The sequence below is a fragment of the Tupaia chinensis genome, unplaced genomic scaffold (genome assembly GCF_000334495.1).
Source record: "Tupaia chinensis unplaced genomic scaffold, TupChi_1.0 Scaffold000056_1, whole genome shotgun sequence".
Classification (NCBI taxonomy): domain Eukaryota; kingdom Metazoa; phylum Chordata; class Mammalia; order Scandentia; family Tupaiidae; genus Tupaia; species Tupaia belangeri.
In genome coordinates this window covers 162,931-177,360 of record NW_006159514.1, presented here as the reverse complement: position 1 = coordinate 177,360, position 14,430 = coordinate 162,931, and the positions used below count along the sequence as shown (strand labels likewise).

The 14,430-nt window shown below is 42.8% G+C and overlaps 1 protein-coding gene across 2 annotated transcripts in view; it reads left to right on the top strand.

Annotated features, from left to right (window-relative positions):
• Positions 1-895: 895 nt before the first annotated feature.
• The window catches only part of ITGA6 (integrin subunit alpha 6), a gene marked incomplete at its 5' end in the record, with an annotated part of 57,774 nt that continues 44,239 nt past the window's right edge, over positions 896-14,430 (top strand). For both annotated transcript variants that reach the window (XM_014592058.2, XM_027776016.1), the window contains 5 exon segments: positions 896-1,020; positions 3,364-3,443; positions 6,394-6,649; positions 9,804-9,935; positions 13,604-13,814. In XM_014592058.2, the coding sequence (XP_014447544.1) occupies positions 896-1,020; positions 3,364-3,443; positions 6,394-6,649; positions 9,804-9,935; positions 13,604-13,814 (804 nt within the window).

The window sequence follows — 14,430 nt, the reverse complement described above, 5'->3', positions numbered from 1 at the left end:
CACCATTGCCCTTGAGAAATACTCAGGGCGTCAGGTGTTGTGGTGGTTAAAGCTGTTGGATCCCACATGGCCGACTGCGCGGTTGGATCCTGGACCTGGAGGCTTGAAAACCATGCAGGCAGGTGTAGGCGTGTGCCCAAAATCCCAAGAGGAAAATGGAGAAGGGATTGCAGCATGGCTATCCCCTTGGGGGATGATTTCTCATTATTTTTCTATCTCTGTCTCTGTCTCTTGCTCTTTCTCTGTCTCCAGCAAACATATGTGCCCTATAGCAGAAGCTATTAAAAAAAAAAGAAAGAAAATTATTCAGGAAGGCACAGTGTTAAACTCCAGCTTCTTTTTAAAAAATAAAGAAATGATTATTTATTTTAATTTGACCAGAGAGGAACAGAGTGAAAGAGAGAGAGGGAAAATGAAAAAGAAAGCCACTAGGTCCGGGACTCAAACTGTGGTCAACCACGTGGGAGTCCAGCACCTATAACCACCACGCCACCTGCTGGTCTCATACACTGACTTCTTACAACTTATTAAGTTTAGTATGGCCATTCTTTCTTTCCGGTGTTGGAAATGTTTATGGTTTCATCTGTCAGATTCCATGTGCTGCCCTTGGCTGGGGTTTAGGGATCATAGCTTATGAGCAGTGTGTCTTTGAACCACTAGAATGACACCTGGTGAGTTGCTGGTGTATTTTCGCGTGTTCCAGTGCCCCCTCTTGCCTCACTGTGTGTTTTTGTTTGTGTGCGTTGCACACAAAGGCAGTCATAGCACTCTGCCTGGCTGCCTAAGCTGCTTAGAGTCAGTGGACTCCTTGACAGAATAACCACATCTCTTGGTCTGACTAATTTGAATGTTGTATATTAAATTCAAACCTCTGAATTCTCTGTTTCATCCCTAGGTTGCTTGTGGGGGCCCCTAGGGCAGAAGCCCTCCCGCTGCAGAGGGCCAACAGGACAGGGGGCCTGTACAGCTGCGACATCACCTCCCGGGGTCCTTGCACACGGATCGAATTTGATAACGATGGTGCGTTTTTCTGCCTTCCCTCACTGTTCATTTGGCCAGCTCGCTTGTACCCTACTCGCCCTTCCCACAAGGAGGGAAAGGGAATGCAAACATTTAGTAATGCAGAGAAGGACTTTTTTTAATTGCATCAATCTTGACTGATTTTTATTTGCTGTGAATTTATTTGCTTTCTAAATCGTACCAGGATGCTACATTTGTGGCTTTTCCTAACCCTGGTTTCTAAACTGAAATGGTGTATTGACACTACCATCTAGTGGTATTTTGTGGTCCTGCAGGGGGCTGTGAAACCGATTTCACAGCCGTGAGGAAGATGTAATGTGTGTCATGTACTCAGTACCCAGGAGTTCTCACTTGCTGCTAAAACACGTGAGAGAAAGACTGTTTTAAGTATCAGACTCCTTTGAAATGAGAGTTGACCAGCATGGATAAAATGTTCCCATCTCAGAGCCTTGTTCTATGAGGGCTCTGGGTAGCTGGAAGATGCCATAACCAAAGTTGGGCTAACATCCAGGTCGCTCGGTGCCTTGTCCTATGGAGTACCTCCAGCCAGACCGAATTTGATGTGCTTCGTCTAAGTAGATTTGTAGATTCATGGGGTGTTCTTGCTTCTTTATCACTTACACATAACATCTCTTTTGAATTTTGTTTTACTGACTACACTATAATACATGCTCATCGTAGGAAGCTTGTAAAATGCATAGAAGACCTATAAAGAAAGAAACAAGCACCTACTCGTGATCGCAGTGTCTGAATGTACACATTCTTTAACATTTTAGCCTTTTTCTCTCTACTTAAAATTGTTTAGTTTTCATTTTTGTAATGATTCAAGATTGGAAATTGTGCCCCTGTTGTAACTCGTTGTGGAAGGCAAGAGTTTGGAGATGGGGCTATATGAGGGGGTGTAGGTTGATACCAGAATTAGCACATGGTGGTATTTGTGGGTTTCGTCTCTTCTTTTTTTTAAAACCTGGCTAAAAATAAGTATATCACTCTTCTTTTTTAGCACTAATATTAATAAAAGGTATAACTTGTCAGCTAGAAATCCTAAAATAAATCTGAGGCCTTATCGCCGATCTCTAGTAAAGACGAGAACGGTTCATGCTGTTATGTAGCAAATTTGGGAGTACATAGAGAAGTTTTCACTTTCTGCTCATTTGGATGGTACTTGAACTTACAAAACTAGTTTGAAAAAAAGAATTCTTTATTTAATTTTATAAATTATTATTTTACGTCATAGGGCACATGTACTCACTAGAGAAAGAGAGAGGGAAAGTAAGAAAGTGAGCCGCCAGACCTGGGACTTGAACTACAGTCAACCATGTGGGGAGTCCAGCACCTTAACCACCATGCCACCTGCTGGCCTCACAAAACTAGATTTTTAAATTTTTATTTTTTAAAGCTTGTTTCTTATGTGAACCAGAGAGGGAGAGAGAATGAGTAACCCCCAACAGAGTTTTGACAACACAGTCCACCCCCAGCCTGAGCCAGTTCCAGATCACGGGCATGGCTGTACCAGGCAGACCGAGGGAAGTCTGGATGTGAACCTGGAGCCTTCCAAGACAATCAGCCTTGCTGAACACCACTTTACCAGCATTCCGCCACTCTGCCCCCTGGAAACTGGATATTATGTTGTCACTCTACGGGGCAGGTGTTGGAGGCCACCCTTTAGTCTTAAAGTTTTTAAGTACATCTCTGTATTTAGGACCTTGTCTGTCAAGAGAGCACAAAGGAGATTGTGGGTAACATAGACCTCCGTGTAGACCGATGTATTTTTTTAAAATAATTATTTTTTAAAAGTCTTATTTATTTATTTTAATTTGACCAGAGAGATACAGAGCGAGAGAGAGAGGGAAGTAAAATAAGAAAGCAAGCTGCCAGGTCTGGGACTCGAACCACGGTTAGCCATGTGGGAATCCAGCACCCTTAACCACCACATCACCTGCTAGCCCCTTAAAGAATTATTGTATTTAAATTTATTTATTTGTTTAAATTTTACTAGAGAGGGACAGAGAAAAAGAGAGAAAGTAAGAAAGAAAGCCACCAGGTCCGGATTTCAAACTGCAGTTGGCCATGTGGGAGTCCAGCACCCTCAACCACCACGCCACCTGCTGGCCCCTAGGCCTATGTATTTGACATACAGGATTTTATGAAAGAATCTTACAATAATTACCTCTCCATGTTCTTGAGATGAGAATTGCTTTTTCTGGGCTGAGGAGGGGCACTGATGGAGTAGCTAGCTTAGGGAAGGACAGTTTAGAAAGTCGCTCGTATCTTTGTTCTAATGCTGGCTCTGTGCCTTTGTGCGCCCGGCAGTGCTGTGTGTAACCTGTGCTGTTCCCACAGCTGACCCGACCTCGGAAAGCAAGGAAGACCAGTGGATGGGGGTCACTGTCCAGAGCCAAGGTCCGGGCGGCAAAGTCGTGGTAAGTGTAGACACGTGTTCGTTCCACAGTGTCAGAGGGCTTATTAGGAGCAGGGCACAAAGCAGACAGAGCCCCTTCCTGTGTGGCGCATACAGCTTCGCAGACCTTAGAGCAGATCGATGTCGGGAAGAAACCACAGCATTTTCCCTGATTGCTTATATGAAGCCATCATCAAACCTACTTGTCTTTAGAACTTCCAGAATCAAAGAACTTTACCTTGAGGGACTATCTCTAACACTCTAGATGACCTTAAAACAAAAAAGGAAAACTGGGGCCAGCCCGTGGCCTGGTGGTTGTGGTGTCCAGATCCCCTATGACCAATCGTACTGTTCGAATCCCAGATCTAGTGGCTGGAGGAGCACATCGGGCACGTGTGTGTGCATGTCCAAGTTCCAAAAAGAAGGAAGAAAAGACAAAGGATTATGGCATGACCTCGCCCCAGTGGGGGTGCTTTCTAGTTTTCCTTCTCTCTTTCTGTCTTTCTCCTAGTGGGCACACAGACTCTCTTTGAAAAAAAATTTTTTTTAATAAAGGAAAACAGGAGCCAACAAGTAGCATGCTGGTTAAGGCAGCTGGATCCCCCATGGCTGACTGTACCGCTCAAGTCCTAGACCCAGTGGCTTCAAAAACATGCCAGGCACATGTGTGTACATGCCCAAAATCCTAAGAGGAGAATGGAGGAGAAGGGACTATGGGTGGCCATTCCCCCTGAGAAGTGATTTCTCACTCCCCTAGCCTCTCTCTCTCTCTTTTAAAAAAGAATTATTTCATTTTATTCATTATCATTATTTCATTTTTTAAAAAAAAGCATCCAAAGAGAGGGAGAGAGAGAGAGACAGAAGGAAAGTGAGATAGCAAGCTGTCAGGTCTAGGACTCAAACCGTGGTCAGCCATGTGGGAGTCCAGGCACCTTAACCACCATGTCACCTGCCATCTAGCCCCTCTCTTTGGTGAGCGCATGTGCTCTATAGCAGAACTAACGAAATACTTTGAAAAAGGAAGACAGGGCCAGCAGGTGGCATGGTGGTTATGGCACTGGATTCCCACATGGCCCACCATGGTTCAAGTTCTGGACCTACCAGCTTGAAAATCACTCCGTGTGTGTGTGTGTGTGTGTACGCGTGCATGCTCCCAATCCTGAAAGGAAAATAGAAGAGAGGGGATTGTGACATAGCCATCCCAACTGGAGGGTGATTTCTCACTTTCTCCCTCTCTTGCAAGTGCACATGCCTATGGCGAAAACCTTTTTTTAAAAAAAAAAAAAATAGAGAACTAGAAATAGCTTCTGTCCTAGAAACTTTATAACTTTTATAGATAAAAATATGGCAGTGGCCATAGAAAGTAAGATCAGATCATTGTTGGCTTTCTTGTTACTCTTCTGAGCTGCTTAAATACTTCAAAGTGGTAGTGAAGAGAAGTGGGTTGTCAGCTGGATCACAGATGACCTGACAAGTGCCTTCCGCCTTGGAATACAGCAATCTTTTTCATCTTTATTTCAAAACCCGGTTGTTATAACTATAGAGTATCATGAGAAAAATGAGAATTTTACTAAACATTGAGTTTTGATATTTAAGGGGTATATTATAAAAAAACTAACTTGGATATTCTTTTTAATTTTCTAGAGGATGCATATGCGTTCATAGGAAAGAGAGAGAGGGAAAGTGAGAAAGCACATACCGTGGAGAATGGTCACCTTGCAGTCCTTTCTCCATTTCTTCCTCCTTTGGGAGTTTGGGCATGCACACACACATACCCGGTGTGTTTTTCAAGCTATCGTGTCCAGGACTCAAATTGTGCAGTCAGCCATGTGAGGCCTAGCTGCCTTTGGTACCACACCGCCATGCCACCAGCTAACTCTCCTGACTTGAATACTCCAAAGTATTTTCAGCCTGTGTTGCTTGGAGAGTAGCCAAAAACACCCCGCAGAAATGATAGGTTATTTTGGGGCCAGCAGGTGGCATAGTGGTTAGGGACCCTGAACTCCTGGCTGACTGCAGTTCAAGTCCCAGACCTGGCAGCTTGCTTTCTCACTCTCCCCTCCCTTTCTCTCTGTCCCTCTCTAGTCAAAATAAGTAAATAAGTAAATAAATGAAGTTAAATAAAATAATTCTAAGAAAGGTTATTTCATTTCTTTCAGCAGTATAGTTCTCTCTACCTCTTAGGTATAGACATGTTCAGAGAGATCATCTCAGAGTTCAGAATTGAAGTTAGGACTGATCACAAGGAAATGGTGTGGGTAAAAGAAAAAATGTCTTTGTTTCATCTGTGTTTGTCGACCCCTGTGAAAATATGACCATGGCTTTTTCCTTCAGATATAATTACTTATTTCCACACTCGTGTGAAGGTTTATACAGGCACTAAAAGCCAATTAAGTTTAAAAAAATGAAGAATGAAGGTGTTTCCCTTTGTTTATGTGACAGGTAAATTTACAGGTAAATTGCCTGTGGATACAGATCGGCATTCAATATTTGGACTGGAGTATTATTCTCTGAGTGACAATCAGACAGAAGTCTTGATTTCTTTGTGCTTGAAAATGGTCTACTTTGTGCCACTTCGGGGAGGATTTGCTGGTTTGGCATCCAGTCCCAGTGTGAGGCCATGTTTGATCATCCTATTTAGAATTAACCTCTATTATTGACAGTCTCATTGTTTTTTTGTTATAGGCTGCATGTATTTGCCAAGCTGGTGAGGGGTGGTGTGGAGTTAAAGCACCTCCAAGGCGATGGCCAGGCTACAGCCCCCTCCCCTCCATTCTCCTTTTGAGATGCTGGGCATGCATGCACACACACCCAGCAAGTTTTCCAAGCTGTGGGATCTAAGACTTGAACGGCGCAGCCCACCGTGTGAGATCCAGTCACCTTATCCTCCACATCGTCTGCTGGGCTGGTACATACATTTAAAGCCGGGTTTGTAAGGATGAAGGGATGACTTTATCCCATCTGTTTTGCAGACATGTGCTCATCGATATGAAAAAAGGCAACATGTTAATACAAAGCAGGAATCCCGAGACATCTTTGGGAGGTGTTATGTCCTGAGTCAGAATCTCAAAATTGAAGATGATATGGATGGAGGAGACTGGAGTTTCTGTGATGGCCGATTGAGAGGCCATGAGAAGTTTGGTTCGTGCCAGCAAGGTGTAGCAGCTACTTTTACTAAAGATTTTCATTACATTGTGTTTGGAGCCCCGGGCACTTATAACTGGAAAGGTATGATGTTTGCATTTATAAACTAGAACTTAGAATGTCTAAGTAATGTCTGTAACATGCACCACAACTTAACAGCCTAACTTAAACAAAATGTTATAAAAGACTTGTGTACTATAGAAGTAAAATAGGATGTTAGAATCTGTAAATAGTAAGGTTTTTAAGAACACCTAATGGTAGAAATGTATGTTTTAATGTTGACTTTTTTTTCCCTCTTCTACCAGTACTTTCCAAAGTACAACAAATATTTTGTCTCTAAGAACGTAATGATTAATGAGAGTAGTTTCTACTGTTTTATATTTATTTCATGAAGCTAGAAGTTCCCGTTTTAAGTTAGTGATCTGAAAACAAGAAAGATTAAGTGATGTTATGTACAAATAGTGTATTAATATGAGTAAAAACTTCTACGTCATAAAAGATAACCTAACTGGGGCCAGCAGGTGGGGTGGTGGTTAAAGTGCTGGACTCCCACATGGCCGACCACAGTTTGATCCCAGACCTGGTGGCTTTCTCTCTCTCTCTGTCTCCCCCCCCCACATCCCCTCCCTCGATGAGCACTCATGCCCTATAGCAAATTAAATAATAATACATAAAATTAAATATTTTTTAAAAGATAACCTAACTGATCCATGATGAAGAGAAATACATCTGATTTGGAAATTTTTTTTTTTTTTAATTTTGGACTATTTATTTAATTTTATTTATTATTATTCAGTTGGTCCAGAGAGAGAGCAGAAGAGAGAGTGAGTAAGAAAGCAAGCGCCAGGTCTGGGACTCTAACTATGGTTAGCCATGTGGGAGTCCAGCGCCTTAACTACCAAGTGACCTACCAGCCCCTGGAAATAAACTTTATTGAAAAATGTATTAAACCATGTCACATTTTCACTAGTTGGTAGAACTTTTCCTTTTTCATTCAAACTTGTCCAAGCTTTCCTTTTTATGAGAAGTGGCTCTGGAGCACACCCCGCCCTGCGTACCGGCCGTGGTACCACGGCAGTGATTCTCCCCTGCACCCCACTCCCACCTTCTCTTTGTCTGCTTATTCTGACCTAATTGGAATAATGTGTTGCATTTAGAAATAGTTTTCTCAAGACTAGATGCCGCCATGGTAAAATAAGGGCCCGCAGGTAGTCTAGCAGTGAAGGTGACTGGATCCCGCGTGACCAACCATGCTGTTTGAGGCCTAGACCCTGCAGCTTGAAAAACACACCGAGTTTATATGTGTGTATGCCGAAATCTTGAAAGGAGGGAGAGATGTGACCACGTCCTATGGAAAGTAATTACTCTCTCTGGCAAGTGGCTCTGGCAAAATTTTAAAATGTGTGTGTTTCTTTATCTCCCCCCACCCAGGTATGTTTGTATATATACATGCACAAACACACACCCACCTACACATATATGTAATAAAAGAACAAAAGCACCTAACAACTATTTATATATGTATATATTTTTAAAGAATTATTGTATTTAACTTTATTTTTAAAATTTGAGAGAAGGACAGAGTGAGAGAAAGAGAAAGGAAGTGAGAATGCAAGCCGGGTCCAGGACTCAAACTGCAGTTGGCCATGTGGGAGTTCAGCACCCTTAACCACCACACCACCTGCTGGCCCCAACTATATATATTTTAATTCATGAGAAATGTGTTTTTTGTTTTTCTGGGTTTTTTTTGTTTTTTTTTAAAGAATTATTTCACTTTATTTATTTATTTATTTATTTTTAATTTGACCAGAGAGGGACAAAGAGAGAGTAGGAATATGAGAAAGCAAGTTGCCAGGTCTGGGACTCGAATCACTGTTGGCCATGTGGGAGTCCAGCGTCCTTAACCACCACACCACACCACCTGCCAAACCCGGAAATGTGTCTTATGTTTATAAATCCTGACCTAAAATGTTGTCATTTATTTACTTAGTTAGTTTAAGGTTTTTGTCATAGGGTGTATGCACTTGCTGGAAAGGAGAGACAGATTCAGAGAGATGGAAAGTGAAAAATCACCCCCCAGAGGAGATGACCATGCCACAATCCTTTCTCCTCCTTTCTTTTCTCAGGATTTTGGGTACACATGTGATTTTTCAAGCCACCAGGTCTGAGACTTGAACCGCAGTGAGCCATTGGGAGTCCAGCACCTTAACCATTGTGCCACCTATTGACCCCAAATGTTGCCACTTTTTAAAAATTATTTTTTATTTAACTTAATTTTACTGTTATTATTTTAAAATTTGCCATAGGGCATTTGTGCTCATGAGAGAGTGAGAAAGTGAGAAAGCAAGAAACCAAGCTGCCAGGTCCAGGACTCAAACCATGGTCAGCCATATGGGAGTCCAGTGCCTTAACCACCACACCACCTGCTGGCCCCAATGTTGCCATTTTTAACAAGTAATATAGTGACTTAGGTTACTATATGAAATTTTATCTTTTTTTTGCTTTTGTTGTTGCTATAGGGCACATGTACTTGCCAGAGAAAGAGACAGAGAGAGAGAAAGTGAGAAATCACCCCCCAGGAGGGATGGCCACATCTCAATCCCTTCTCCTCTTATCCTCTACTCTCTTCTCAGGATTTTGGGCATGCACATATTTGCACCTCACATGATTCTCAAGCCACCGGGACAGGAACTGTACAGGTGGCCATGTGGATCCAGCGCCTTAACCTCCACGCCTCCTGCTGGCCCTGGAATTTTTTTCTCTTCTAAATGATTAATTGTAAGACTTAAAAAGTTTAATTCTGGTTCAAGTGATTGAATAAAAAAGGCCAATGTATTTATTTCGACTTTACAGAAAAGAAGACAAACTGATTTAGGATTACAGAGAACATATATCAAGTTTATGTCAATTTAAAGATTGGTCTTCTGTAGAATTTTAACTAAGGAAATATTTCATTTTTCATCTAGCTTCATGGCATTATAAAGATCATGAAAATGCACGGGAGCATTTTTCTAATAACTAGAATCGTTGCCTCACCCCCACCCCCCCCCCGCCCCATTAAAATTTACACGAACGTGTTTAGCAGCCTTAAAAGTCATCTCTTGCTTCTGGCTTTTCTTCTCCAAACCTTCTTTCCATACTGGGTGATAACCCTGGGAGCGTTTTTTTAGGAGCCATTTATTTTATTTTGTTTTCATCCTCATTTTTTGTTGTTGTTTTTACCATTTCATTCCCTTAGGGATTGTTCGTGTAGAGCAAAAGAATAACACTTTTTTTGACATGAACATCTTTGAAGATGGGCCTTACGAAGTTGGTGGTGAGACTGACCATGATGAGAGCCTAGTTCCGGTTCCTGCTAACAGTTACTTAGGTAGGCACGAGCGCGGCTGGCACGCCTGCCTTCTCAGACCAGGGCCTGGAACTGGCAGGCTGAGAGTAGGCCAGCTGGAGCCCGAGGCCTGGGGCCACATCTGCTGGACCTTAGCAGGCCTTGGGGATCTGGAGGGAGCCTCACCTGGGAGCCTTCCCTTTGACCTGGGCTTCCTCAGAGGGGGAAGAGACCTATTGCCACCTAAAGGCACCCATATTCGCTCCCAGGTGGAAGTCTGCCTCCTGAGCTAGTGGTGGCCTCTGTATCCTGAAATCTGCCCTGTTCATGTAGCCAGAAAAAAATGCAGGGGTGTTTGCAGTAAGCTGAGCTGCCTCATCCTCAGAGTGCCTCTTCCTGGAGATCTTAAGAGCTCTCGGTACATTTATAAACTTACTTTAAAATGGCAGGTCAAGGCCTCCGGTCCTTCCTCTGTGACTGCCCTTCTCCAAGGGTTAGTCCTGCCGCTCGATGGCTGCCTCCGTGTCACAGGGCCCCCTAGGGGTGGCAAGGGTGGCACTGGGCTTCCCTGATGAGGCTGAGCAGGACTGCTAAAGCGGCTGTAGGAGACCCAGACTGTGTCTAAGTGCCACTTCCTTAACTCCCAAGGCTTGTTCGCATTACTAATGACTGTCCTAAATTATTCATGTGCATTATGGTAATTACACAAAGGCTTTTAAAAGCTTTAATTCTTGGTATGAGTTGACATAAAGAATAATTACTGTGCATTTCTTGGGGGCAAAATGTAAAAATACCACCTAAATCTAAATAGTAACCTATTAAAAAAAAAAAAAAGAGAGAACCCTATTAGAGATATTACTGGAACAATGGAGGTAAAAAGGATAAAATAGGTATAGCTATAGATGAATAATTCCAAACAATGTGCTGGTAAACATGCAATAAGAAGTAGTTCTAATTAGATAAACCTGTGTGAACAGTACTGTTAAAACAAAACACCCCTCCCCCCAAATAATAACTTGGTATGAAGATGTCAAAGAGGGAAGGGGAAAATTATACATACTACTTGTTACGTACTTACTCTGGGCTGCAAGTCAGGTATACTCGCTGCTTTACCTGTCTGCCATACAAAAAAGTAAGTATTACAAGTAAGTATTCTTGTTCCTTTTTTCCTGAGGAGGAAGACTAATAGGTAAGTAAGACTTATTTCCTAGCCAGGGCCACCCCATTATTAAATCTCCTAGCCAAGGAAAGAAATATTCATGCAGATGATGGAGGAGGTGGGAAGCGTCTGGGTGTGTGAATGGGATGTCATTGGCTTTGCAGGCTGGAAAGAACTCCAAGTACAGTGGTCTTCAGTCTGAAATATTAAGCGTGGGTTTTCCAGGTAACGCTCTTTTTGAGGTAGATTTTATCGACAAGCCAGTATTTTACTTGAATATGTTAACTGACAATCTGTCTCTTTAAGTGCATTGTTTGTGACAGGAAGGATTTAATTTTAGTTGCGGTGGTTAAGAAACCAGCATGTTGGTCTTTAAATAGAGGCCTATAAATTTTATAAACTCTGTTGCTTTAGAACATATGGAAATAAGCTTTTTTTTCTTACACACATTTGCCACTTTTAGAATGGACTTCCTCAAAAGTGGATGCCTGAGGGGGGAAAAACTAAGTCTATGTTTTTATTTTTATTTATTTTTTTAGGTTTTTGCCATAGGGCACATGTGCTCGCTGGAGAGGAGAGAGACAGAGAGATACAGAGAGAGGGAAAGTAAGAAATCACTTCCCAGAGGGGATGGCCACACCACAGTCCCTTCTCCTCTCAGGATTTCGGGCACTCATATAGAATTCTGGGCATGCATATAGGATTTGGGGCACCCAAACACACACACCCAGCATGATTTTCAGGCCTCCTGTCTGAGACTGTACTCATGGTTGGCCATGTGGGAGTCTAGCACCTTAACTACCATGCCACCTGCTGGCCTCCTTGTTAACTTTTTTTTTCTTTGTAACTCTGGCCATATTGTATCATTTTGCCTCAGCCTTCCAGGAATGTGGTGGGCCATAAGGACTGGCTCTTTCAGACAGGGTGTCATGACATTGCCGAGGCCAGCTTCCAGCTCATGGGCTTTCTCCAAGTGACTGGGATGAGGGTGCACGCCATCTCACCTGACCTGTAGGTTGGACGAGAATCGAACCAGAGCCTGGTCTCAGCCTGCAGAGCACAGTGTCTTAGTGTATTTCACCACTGCTGGGCCTTACTGTCCTCTTTGCTTGTCCTTGCCATTTGTGAACCTGCTGTTCCAAAAGATTAGTTGGTTTGGGGGATATACTGGTCCGCCTGAGGAAGCTGGTGAAGAGAGCAGCTTGCCAAACAGAGCAGCAGCCTCGCCACCCAGCAGCAGCTCTCCTGCCTCTGCCAAGCGTAATTGTTTTCTCTTCCATCTCTCCCATCCCGTGCGTTGTGTGCAGGCCTGCTGTTTCTGACCAGCGTTTCCTATACTGATCCTGATCAGTTTGTTTATAAAACGCGGCCTCCCAGGGAGCAGCCCGACACATCCCCTGATGTGATGATGAATAGCTACCTAGGTTTGTGACCTCTGAGATGACAAATTGTCTTGGTCATGGTCATTTTAAATTGTTTTTGATCCATACAGAGCATAAATCTTTTTATTTTCTATTTCATTTCAAGTGAAGCACAAAGCATGCCATGGTGAAGGCTCTGCTACTGGGTGGTTTTCAGAGCCGGACTCAATTAGATCACCCTGTTCTAAACTTGTGCCTCATCCTGTTTTTCAACTCACTTTATAATGTGAGAACTGCAATGGTAGTGGTGAAACTTTTCATAAATAAAACCCAATAAAAAGGGTGAGCATATTGTTTGCATCTGCCTCATCTTCACATAGGAAGATTCGTTTCATTGCCATGGGTTCAATACGGGCATTTATGTCTGCTCTCCACCAAATCTCAGTGTTTATAACCTAACATCCCACCTGGTGTGTTATCATGGGCCATTCTAGCATCTTCTGCCCTCTGAGCAAGCATGTCATTGATATTGGGGACAGTTCACTCACCTGTATTGTTTATACAAGGTTCTCAAATGCTTTGTCATCACTCATGGTTTCGTTTGCATGTGTGTGTCTGGGAACAAAGTTGGTCCTGCCTAACGAAATGCTGTCTATGGTATATTAATGATGTTAGCATTTGTTCTTGTCTGATAACCAAGGAGACTGATAAATGTGGAACTTATCCATGTGAAAATACTGGTCATTACATTACAGCAGACTGCTAGCCTGTGCACTCAATTATGCTATATATCAGGTCATGCATGTTCAATGAGTATGTGATGTAATATTGTCATGATGATTCGGTATCTAGCATGACCTCCTTTTACCCAAGTTCCAATTTTAAAATAGAGTTCACATTGATTCTTTAGGTGCATGAACACTTCAAAGTTCAAGTTACACAAACGCTAAATAGATGCTTTGCTTTACAACTTAATATCCATAGAAAGCGGTGGAATAGCCCCAGTACCTTATCCTTGTGTCTGATTTCTTAGCTCTATAATTCATACCGTAGAACTGATACCTGGAGGGAAAGCCAGGGTCTGGGAGGGCGGTGGGGAGCCAGAAGAAAAGGTAACGATAGAATTACCAGTGCCGCATGCCTCCTGAAATACAGGATTGATGGTGAGAGGCTGTATTTTGTTTTTCTAGGCTTTTCTTTGGACTCAGGGAAAGGTATCGTTTCAAAAGATGACCTCACTTTTGTATCTGGTGCTCCAAGAGCCAATCACAGTGGGGCTGTGGTTTTGCTGAAGAGAGACATGAAGTCTGCACATCTCCTGCCTGAGCACATATTTGATGGGGAAGGTCTGGCTTCTTCATTTGGCTATGACGTGGCAGTGGTGGACCTCAACAAAGATGGGTAAGCGTCTTACGTCAGTTACTTCATGCTGCAAACCATTGCTTCTTTGACTGGCTTCTGTAGATACGGAGAAGAGCCATCCTTTCAGGTTAGTTCATGCGAAGATTATTTCTGCACCAGATTTTTACCACCCCATCTCACCTTCGTCATTCGTGTGATGGCCACAAATGTGCATTACTCTTCCCAGAGTACTTGGCTACATTTTCAATGATTGTACTCATCTCTTGGGAGAACGGGCCCATGAGAATTTAAATTTGAAACAAACAAGCAAAAAATAACTTCAAAAATGATACCTTTGTGACTCTTTTGTCAGAGTATCCAGAATGTCCTGTTGAAAGTAAGGATGGTGACAAAGTCAGTGCATATAAGGTGTCTGTGGCTGCCGAGGCAGTTAGGGTGGGGCGGGCAGGGTCGTGGGGTCTTTCCTGTGAGTCTGGCTGTACTGTGGTTCTAACTCGGCTTTGTGTGTTCTCAGTAGCTTTCTTGGGGTGTTTATTATAGCTACCTTGGACTGTTGTTTTCTTTTTCTTTATTTCTTTGTTTCTTTCGTGAGAAAGAGATAGGGAGGTGGGTAAAAAAAAAAAAAAAAAAAAAAAACACACCCCCCCCCGCGGGG